General features: G+C 41.6%; 1 protein-coding gene across 2 annotated transcripts in view; it reads right to left on the bottom strand.

Moving 5' to 3' along the window:
* Positions 1–8,191: 8,191 nt before the first annotated feature.
* Positions 8,192–10,999, bottom strand: part of hm13 (histocompatibility (minor) 13) — a 10,554-nt gene continuing 7,746 nt past the window's right edge. Inside the window, exons 10-12 of one of the 2 annotated variants that reach the window (XM_079587880.1) lie at positions 10,991–10,999; positions 10,819–10,904; positions 8,192–8,989 (exon numbers count right to left, since the gene is read on the bottom strand). The exon at positions 10,991–10,999 is cut by the window's right edge and continues 94 nt beyond it. In XM_079587880.1, coding sequence (XP_079444006.1) covers positions 8,920–8,989; positions 10,819–10,904; positions 10,991–10,999 — 165 coding nt within the window. In that variant the 3' untranslated portion in view covers positions 8,192–8,919. Of the gene's footprint in view, positions 8,990–10,172; positions 10,394–10,818; positions 10,905–10,990 lie in introns of those variants that run through there. The other variant, XM_079587881.1, reaches the window with a different exon arrangement.

The raw sequence follows: 10,999 nt of genomic DNA, 5'->3' as shown, positions 1-10,999 counted from the left end.
GACGAGGAGAGACGCCACGCGACGCGACGCCGGAAACTAACAGCGACGCTGGCGGACCGGAGGAAGAAAAGCAGAGGCGAACGCGACTGTAATGCAACCATAGACTGTAAAAAAAAATAAGATGCGGTAGACACCTCGGCTCTTAATGAGGTGCTTTGAACGAAGAAAGCAGATGGTCATGGTTCTTTTCATAGCTAAATTACTCTTTTCCATAGTTTTAATTATATCACTTACCATTTTACCCAATTTACATTTTACATTTATGCATTTGGCAGATGCTTTTACCAAAGCGACTTACATTGCATTTCAAGGAAAAAAAATTACATTCTTATCAGTTCTTGCTTTTCCTGAATCGAATCCATGACCTTACCAACGCTCTGTTTGAGTTACAAGAAAGCTGTATGTGTGATTGTGTGTATGTGTGTTTAGATTAGTTGTTTTGTGATTTAACTTGTGCACTATTTGATTCTGATTCTATGCTTGAAATTAACAAGTTATGATTAATTATATATATATTGTTTTAGCTAATTTGCTAGACTGAAGAAAAAAATTGCTTCACAAAATGATTCACAGTCTCAAAGCGCTGGTTACGCCTGCTGGTCAATGCAACGAAAACTCAAATAAAACACCTTTTACAAACCAATTGCAAATGTTTTATTGAAAGTATGATATATTAAATCCAATTAACAAATCATCCATTACCATTATGATGAGTCTTTATAGTGTTATTTTATTAGATTGCAGTGTTTTAAATGCAGAGCTTGGTTAAGAGAGAAACTACAGCGCGTATGTTTTTAAAAAACATAATTCAACATAACACTTTTTGAATAGCCCACTTAAAGTGTTTATTACAAATAAATGGCGAAATGCTAAAAATTAATAAATGTAAATTTGTGTTGCAAACTGGCCCACCAATCCCGCCGCCACTGGGGTCCTTGCCTTGGCCAACTCAACCTTGGGACCACATTCAGTTTGAAATCTGCGGTGATTTCCCATCATTTGCGTTTCCTCGTAGTAATTTATGATCTACACTCAAAGTGCTCTCTCAGATCCAGTTCCTGCCCTTTTCCCGCTGGGGCCTGCCCAGGTCCTTGACGACAGACACGTGTCTGCTGAGTTACATCCAAAGCAAAGGAATCAAACACATACAAACAGCTTACTACCATCCACAGTCAAATAGGGGCGTAGAGAGATTCAATCAGTCGGTCTGAGAGCCCACTTAGATCAAGGCCGCTCTTTCAACGAGCCTTTGTCTCAGACTCTTCTACGCTACAGCAAAGCATGCCACCACTGGGGTGTTACAGAAAAACTGGTGCTGGGATGAGAGCTGGAGTTACCCCTACACAGACTTCGGCCTCCTACTTCTTGCGGTGGAAACACTGTGGTGGAAGCCAGGGTGTGCAGACAACAGCTCAAAGCACAGGGCAGATAAAATGCCAAAAAAGGCGCAGAATCCCAGAATCTCCCAGCTGGACTGGGTTTGGGTTCAGCGATCACACCGGAAAAACAAGCTCCACACTTTCTGGTCGCAGCCACGGCAGGTGCAAAAGCAATTTAGTCCAGTTACATTCCAGCTATCTGATGGTCCCCGTTGGCATGCCAGTCGGCTGAGGAAAGTACTGCGCCCTGCTGTTGTGGATCACACCCGGGACGCTGCGCTCCCTCCTCTCTACTGAGCTCTTCATGTCCCCAGCACAGCATCCGGCGGCTCCGCGAGCCGGACAATCCTGCCAGCGCCTGGCAGACCCACCTGACTGCACACCTCGCCTGCACGCTTTCGGGATTACTTCACATCTTTACACACTCTGGGAGGGGATGTTGCATGCTTTATTAGTCTAATGATCTGATGTTAAGATAAAGTAATGTGTTTGTTACATTAATAAGATAGAATGAATGTCGGTTACTGTAAGGGTTGGGAAACGAGAAGTGATGTGAACGAATGTTTTTCACTCAGTTCCATGATTTGAAACGAGTTGACGAGAACAATAAAGAAGTAAAGTAAGCTCAAGTACGAGTCATATTTACAAACCTTGCTGAGTTTACACAGGGATTGAGTAGGTTTTTTTTTTTTAAAGAAAACAAGGCAGAATCGCTCTCTCTGTTAAGAGCAGTAAAAAAAAAAATTTGGAGAGGTGTTGGAGAGCGGTCACATGTCCGAGGACACCCTGCTCCCTGCAGGTGTTTGCCAGGGTTGATGCAGGGAGAACGGAGATGTGTGGGCAGTAAAGCGTCCCTCCTTCCCCAACTACTGTTGCATCTGGGAACAGTGATATATGCTCTTTGGATGGGTGTTTCTATAGGCTTCAATGTTCAAGAATGCTGTCAAGCAGAGGTAGATCGCTTGCGGTGCGTCCCTCCTTGATATCTGAAGTAGCATACTATAGTTTTAACGCAGGAGTGAAGAGCTAGCTATAGCAGGTCTATGGAGAATTGCCTTTACTCAAGTTGGGGTATGAGCTGCTCTCCCCAGTGGCATTGGGCTCTTTAAGTAGATCCTAATCTCCCCTGCGGCTTCCTTGGGGTATAAAGCCTGGTGGAGGAGAGTTACTGGGCAAACTGCAGAACTTTTGCAGAACTTTTGCCTCCCTTTCCTGAATAGTGGTAAGGCTTTATGATCCCCCTTGGTTGGGTGGCAATACTGAAGGTTGTAGCTTGGGAATTATGGAGTTATACTACATCTTAGAAAAACAAGTAGTTGTGCACTCCTGATCTATGCTGAGTTCTGTTTACTGGTCCCTATAAGAGTCTTCTCAGGCAATACTGCTGAGGCGCTGGCAAGGCATACCAGAACAGAGCTGAGACAATGCTGTGTGTCTCTGCTCTCTGGGCTTTAGACTGAGGCCTGTCCCGCAAGGTCAGGGAGGAAGGCTCTGCTAGCCTGCAGTTTCCTGGTTATGGAGCAAAGAGGTTTGGGCGGTTCCCCTAGTGCTGGGGTATATTGGGTTAGGGAGAGTAGCACCACTATATAGCTTTTTTGCAAGTCACAGAAGATGCTCCCTTGGGGTTGACGAGCTCTTGACTCTGGCTGAGGTTCGTAGAGTCATTTAGTGCTATTCCCACAATGTTTGTGCATAATCACAGCTTAGTGAGGCAGACATTCATTCAACATGGCGTAGTGGGTTTTGGTTCCCCGTAGCGTCAACAGGCTGGCCTACATCATGACGTGCAATACAGGTGCCATTTTATCCTCATGGCGTTCAGCTTGTATTGTCATAGACTGTCGTCCGCCAGTGATTATTGGCGTGTGGTTGTACCATGTCTACAGATCCAGGGTGAAGCTGCTGAAAAACTGAAAAGGTCAGATCTATAAAGATGTGTCTGATTATTCAGACACATAGACATAGACGTTACACACCATATGACTAGTAAGTCAAAGTCCAAATCACATTCTTTGCTGTCCCAAATTAATTGATATAAGTACCAGTGTAGAACACTTTATAGAAACTGTGTCTATTCCTTGTTTAGAGGCCAAACAATAAATCTACTGCAGGATCTAAGAAAAATCTAATTGTGATTAAACCAGAAAATCTCAATATTAGTGAACAAAAACAATTTCTAAAGCTAGGTCTTCTAAACATTAGATCGCTTACACCTAAGGCGGTTATTGTAAATGAAATGGTCACTGATTACAGCTTCGATGTACTCTGCCTTACTGAAACCTGGCTTAAATCGAATAATTGTTGGAGATTTCAACATACACGTTGATAACACAAATGATGCGTTAGGGGCTGCGTTCACAGATTTATTAAACTCCTTTGGGGTCAAGCAAAACGTTAGTGGTCCCACTCATCGTCTTAATCATACTCTAGATTTAATTATATCATATGGAACCGATCCAACCGATATAGATATTATACCGCAAAGTGATGATGTCACTGATCATTACATGGTAACTTGCATACTACGTACGGCTGAAATGTGTCATGTTGCGCCGCGTTATCGACCAGGCAGAACAATCCTTCCAACCACTGTAGATAGATTCTTGAATAGCTTACCTGATCTATCTCCGCTCCTCAGTGAACCCAAACTAACAGATGAGCTAGAGGAAATGACTAGCAGTATGAGCACCATTCTCTCTAGTACATTAGAAATTGTTGCACCAATTAGATTAAAAAAGGTTAGAGAGAAAACTAAAGCACCATGGTACAACAGTGATACGCATGTTATCAAGAGAGAAACTCGTAACTTAGAGCGCAAATGGAAACAAACAAATTTAGAGGTCTTTAGAATCGCGTGGAAAGACAGTATGTCACGTTATAAAAAGGCTCTAAAAGCAGCCAGGTCTGAGCATCTCCGCAAACTAATAGAAAACAACCAAAATAATCCAAGATTTTTATTTAACACCGTGGCTAGACTAATAAATAAACAGACATCACCTGAACAAAATATTCCGTTACATCTTAATAGTAATGATTTCATGAATTTCTTCTCTGAGAAAATAGAAAGCATCAGAAATACAATTGTAAATGTACAATCTTTGACAGCGTCTTATAAATCAGCCTCAATTATCGCCCCTCAAGAACAACTACAGCGCTTTACAACTATAGGACAGGAAGAGCTAAATAAACTTATTACTGCATCTAAACCAACAACATGTCTATTAGATCCAATACCCAGTAAACTACTGAAAGAAGTGTTACCTGTAGTGGAAGAGCCTCTTCTCAATATTATTAACTCGTCTCTATCTTTAGGACATGTTCCAAAAACATTCAAGCTGGCAGTTATAAAACCTCTTATTAAGAAACCACAATTAGATCCAAATAACCTAGCAAATTACAGACCCATTTCAAATCTTCCATTTATGTCTAAAATACTAGAAAAAGTTGTGTCCGCTCAACTGTGCTCTTTCTTGCAAGAAAACGATATCTATGAATAGTTTCAGTCAGGATTCAGGCCACATCATAGCACAGAAACTGCGCTGGTTAAAATTACAAATGATTTACTTTTAGCTTCTGACCAAGGCTGTATCTCTATACTAGTTTTACTCGATCTTAGTGCTGCGTTCGATACTATAGATCACACAATACTCTTAGATCGACTTCAAAATTACACTGGTGTTCAGGGACAGGCATTAAACTGGTTTAGATCGTACCTATCAGACCGTTACCATTTTGTCCATTTAAATGGGGAAAAATCAAAGATAACGTCAGTAAATTATGGAGTGCCGCAGGGATCTGTATTAGGCCCCCTGCTATTCTCAATTTATATGCTGCCACTTGGTAATATTATAAGAAAACATGGAATAAGTTTCCACTGTTATGCTGATGACACTCAATTATATATTTCATCAAGACCAGATGATAACACTAAATTATCTAAAATGACAGAGTGTGTTAAAGATATAAAATATTGGATGACGTGTAATTTTCTTCTATTAAATTCAGATAAAACAGAGGTATTACTGATTGGTCCAAAAAACTGCCTACAAAACCTCTTACAATACAACCTTAATCTAGATGGACGTCCTGTTACTTTATCCTCTACAGTAAAAGATCTGGGTGTTATACTAGACCGCAACTTGTCTTTTGAAAATCATATTTCAAATGTCACAAGAACAGCCTTTTTCCACCTTAGAAACATTGCTAAGCTACGTAATATGCTATCTGTTTCTGATGCAGAAAAGTTAGTTCATGCATTCATGACCTCGAGACTAGATTACTGTAATGCTTTATTAGCTGGTTGTCCTGCATCCTCCGTAAACAAGCTACAGTTAGTCCAAAATGCAGCTGCTAGAGTTCTTACTAGGTCAAGAAAATATGATCATATAACACCAATTTTATCATCTCTACAGTGGTTACCTATAAAGTTCCGTATCAATTACAAAGTATTGCTACTGACCTATAAAGCCCTAAATGGTTTAGCTCCTGTGTATTTAAGAGATCTTCTATCACCCTACAATCCATCGCGCTCTTTAAGATCGCTAAATTCGAGGCTTCTGGTCGTACCTAGGATATCTAAGTCCACTAAAGGAGGGAGGGCGTTTTCACATCTAGCTCCTAAACTCTGGAATAGCCTTCCTGATATTGTCCGAGGCTCAGACTCGCTCTCCCAGTTTAAAACTAGATTAAAGACGCATCTCTTTAGCCAAGCATTCACATGATGCATCTCATACCTTTTATACTACAGTTAAATCAGATCAAATGCATTCATATTCTGAACAGCAGCTACGCTAATTATTTCCCATCTGCCTTTTTTGTTGTTATCTCGGGATGCCTGTCCCTATAACTCAAATAGAGTTCGTCAGCTCCAGTTATGTATCCAGCCCCTCATGGAGACTTCAGATGCCCCAACGCCTGTGATGAGACGACTCGACGCCTGTGAAGAGACGACCCAACGCCGGCGATATGTTATGCCCTAAATTTCATGATTAACTAACTGTATTTTGTGTGTATATTTTTGAAATGCATTTTCTGTAAAGCTGCTTTGAAACAATATGTATTGTGAAAAGCGCTATACAAATAAACTTGAATTGAATTGAATTATTCCTTAAATAACAAAACTGTTGTTCACAAACAGTGTGTGTGACTACAGTCTCGGTTCCCAGAAACACGATGGCTCCTTTTCTTTCCGACAGGTCTACTTGGGAGTTACTGTGACATGACCCAGTATAGATGCTTATTTTCTAGTGGAGAGAGAGGTTCAGTAAAGAGATTTTTTAACAGAACTGCAGTATTTTCATGCAAAGTTGTTGGTGTTACAAAAATACAGCATTTTAACCAGTGTCTAATTAACCCACTGCATTTACCAAACAAATGTATAAGTTAAGATATGTTCTTAACTGTGTTGTTTGTTTTGCAGTGACAACATTGTGTTGGAAACTTTTTCCTTTGTCAAAGCAGAGACCAGGAGACTGTTGGAGGACCTGCACAGAGAGCTCTCATTGTAATAAATTGTAATGTCTGTGTAAAATCCTTTTTGCGTCACTGGTGTATCTACTGATTTTGCCTCCATGCTGCAGAGAAACTTTTAAATCTCACGTTTCTATTTAACATTGAAATACATTTTCTGTCTTCAAAACTAGGCAAGGCCACTATGGAACTGTTGGCACTCCTCATTTCAAGGTAACGTGTGTCATGATGTGTCTAGCTTGAACTAAAGTCTGCTGCTTTCATAAAGGAAGCTGATTTGCATTATGCTTCTACATTCCTAACCCCCGGTTTCACAGACGAGGCTTAAAGGGTTAGTTCACCCAAAGATGTCAACTCTGTCAGTAACTGTGCGTTGCCGCTCTCGCCGCCCTGCCACCGACGCCGTGAGATCCTCATGTTACTCCAACCCCGTCAGACAGACCCCGTCGGGACACAAATGAAGATATTTGTGATTAAATCTGAGAGCGGTCTCACTCCTCCATAGGCTTCTATTGTAATTTAAACTTGCCGGCCCAGAAAGTTAGTAAAGACAATGTTTAAAATAGTCCGAGTGACTACAGCGGCTCAACCTTCAGTTTATCAAACGACCAGAATACTTTTTGTGCGCAAAAACAAACAAAAATAAGGACTTTATTCAACTCTTGATGTTCTTCTGAGTGGGTCTCTGAGTGAGTTCACGTAGTGTAACAGCGCAGCGCTGGCGTGTACGTCAGAACGGAGGCTCACTATTGGCCAGCATCACACACATGACCAGCGTCGGCCAATAGTGAGCCTACGTTCTGACGTACAACACAAAGCGCTGCGCTGTTACACTACGAGAACTCACTCAGAGGAACACACAGAAGAACATGCGTCTCATTCTTAATCTTAACCTTAGACAAAGCAAGAACAAATATAAAATGCATGTGCACAGTTCAGTTATATTATATTGTTGCTGTTTATCTGTAAATCATATGCGTGTGGAAGTTGTGTTCATTATCATTTAATTCATAATAAAAGTTAGTTAAAGACCCTCGATCATGTCACACAGAGAAGTGTTCAAGTCATTAAGAATATGCACTGAAATTTCAATCCCCAGTGAAGACACTGAGCCACAGAAAAAGGGCAATAAGGGCCTTTTTTGCTATCAGGTGAAGATCAGTTGGTCTTGGATGAGCTGGGCAATAGTTTATCAATAGAAGCACTGATGATGATTGCTGATAATGCCCAACACAGCAAAAAGATTGCGTATTACACAATATTTATTATCAACCCTGCCTGTGTTTTCATATTGTTTACAAAACTTTATAGGCCTATGCCAATGTGTGTGTGTGTGCATATAATAAAGAAGAGTATTGAAACAAACACTGGTTATATGGTTTTCTACAGTGGTAAATACCACAGTTTAATGCAAATAAAAGTTATATTGAAGAAGAAATGCTCTTTTACACTTTAACATTGAGGAAATAAAGATTACACAAGAGGGGACTGTAAAACGATGGTGACCAAGCCAAGCATGAGGTGTAGAAACACACACGACCGGGACACAATATGGCATAGAAAACTAAACTCAAAACCCTCCCACTACATCCATAAAAATACTTTCACTTCCTAGGGAGATATTTGGTCCCACTTTTGAATACACTTGCATAAAGTAAAAATATTTCATCCGGAATGCCTTTGTCCCATCATTTAACAAAAGATGGACAATTACTTGAGTTTCACAACCTGAATCCCTTATGAGATCCTAGAGTAAAAGCCAAAAAACAGAAAGCAGCTACACAGGAATAGGTACCAGACTTCAGATGTTTAATAAAGCTGCATAGTAATCCGACATTACATGCAGGAAGCCAAACTTCTACCCTGTTCAAATACTGCATGATAACTAAAACCTTTTGAAAGCAAATAAAGCATAATTTCAAATGTGAAAGCTGAAGGCAATGACACAAGGGGAGATGGAGAAACACAGGCACTGAGAAAGCTGCTGTATGTTGAGAAGTCTCAAAACACCAGCGTTTGCTGAACGACCACGTCACGATGATGAACAAATGTTGAAACGGCTCTTCCACTTTTATTTGTCTTTATCAGATTCTGTCGTGTCCTCTTTCAATGACGCCTCCTCTGGTGAAGACTCTTCATAGCTGCAGGAGACACGAGAGGAGAGGTAAACAAGACATTAATAAAGGAGAGAGCGGTCGGTCCCTGTGATTCCCTGAGATTATTGATATTAATGAAGGATCATCTGCTGTAGTGGACATGAGTGACAGATGTGCGCCCACATGACTAGAAACACAGACACAAGTCGTCCTAGGACAACTTTAACCGCTCCCTGGAGACAGGAACTACAGGTAGAATGAGTTACTCCACAGCAAACACAGAAGGCTTCTGGGATATTACTGTGCGATAACCCCAGCTGAGATGAGGACTGTAATGACTCGGACATGATGATCATCCTCAGCATTGTGCCGTTATATCCTCCAGAGACCCAGAAAAACAACATTTTGTGAATTTAGTGTTTAGTTACAATTTAGAAAAAAATATTGAAAAATTATATTTTATTCATATGTCATGCTATGCCCTCTGTAGAGGACACCAGGACTCAATAAAAACTTATAAAATATAAAGACATGAATAGGTAAAAACAATGTTTTTTTTTTATAAAGATGATTCTTAACTATGTTATGAAAGATATAACAGAATGATTTATGCAATGTGTGTAAAATGGCCATAAGGGGGTTTCCCATTTTATACAATGCATTGAATCTAATGTACATATTAATGTGTTCTAGGGGCAAAATGTAATGAAAAAAGAAGAGTAATAATGGGCAATATTTTCATAATAATATCTAATATTTTATAGGAATATTGAAATATAATTTATTTCCCCATTCACTCCCAAAGATTTAAGTCCTGGTGTCTCAACAGTGAACAATGTATGAAATTGATGTCCTGTTTTGTAACAGAAAGTCATATTTTGATTTGAAAACATTTTCCAGAGATGTTTATTAATGATAAACAATTCAGAAATTAGTCAGATTTAAGTGATAATAAAGTGTGTTAAATTTGATGACTAAATTAATGTCATTTATCATTTTTAAAGTCCAAGGAGAGGCAGCTTCCAAACATTCAGTGTCTCTGAAAAGCCCTGAATCTGCTCTTTACAGGACAGCCATGATGTATGATGTGACGCGTGTGCTGTCAGAGAAACCACTACAATATAATGCCACTGCAGAGGTCACTGGGTCCCAGGAGGATACAGGTGAGGAAGCAGTTACACCTCGGGCAGCTGATCCGAGACAGAGGAGACTCAGGAGTGAAGCAGCTGAGAGGCATGAGGAGGGATGCTGAGCGGATACCTGCGCCGGCGCGGGGACGAGGGATGCGGGCGCTACATGTGTGTGTGTGTGGGTCTGCGCCGCCGGGGGGAGCCGGAGCACGGGCCGGGGCGCTGCATGGACTCGGCCAGACTCGACGGGGAGCCCGACACCGTGGGGAAGTGTGTGAGCCGAGGGGTGTGCGGCAAAACCTCCTCTGAAGACTCATAGCTGCGGGCCAGAGGACCAGACCAGAGACAGGAGGAGGAGGAGGAGGAGAAGAAGAAGGAGAAGGAGAAGGAGAAGAAGGTCTGTAAGTGGCCTTATCACAGGAAGAAGCCCAGTGCAAAAACTGACAAAGCAATCGGTCTAGGCTGCTTCCTTCCGAGACCGCTCCATAAACCCTCACGAGAGACCAGGACACTGAGACGCTCTCACCACGACACTGGCCAGCCTGCATATATTCTCTGCACTCTTTTAAACTACAGTAGTGAGCATCGTACACTCCTCACACAAGCTCTCCCAGCGCACAACGCCGGCAGCAAGGCCAGCCCTGGCTTCAGGTGCGAGAGAGGAGTGTGTGTGTGTGTGTGTGTGTGTGTGTTACGGTCTACACCCTGAGCCTGGACACACACACTGAGAGAAGGAGGAGTTACCTGAACATCTCGGTCAGTTCTCCTTTCACCAGAGCCACCAGCATGGGGAAGCCCACACACACCGGCACCAGGTACAGCAGGGCAGGCTGGGAAATAAACAAGACAGCTCACAGTCAGTGCCAGCTCGGGCTCAGTTCTGGGGCGAAGGATAACGTCATCTATGCTGGTTCACCTGCGCGTG

This window comes from Phoxinus phoxinus, assembly GCF_949152265.1.
Source record: "Phoxinus phoxinus genome assembly, chromosome: 18".
Classification (NCBI taxonomy): Eukaryota; Metazoa; Chordata; class Actinopteri; order Cypriniformes; family Leuciscidae; genus Phoxinus; species Phoxinus phoxinus.
The sequence above is the reverse complement of the archived record's forward strand: the minus strand, read 5'-3'. Positions and strand labels throughout refer to the sequence as shown.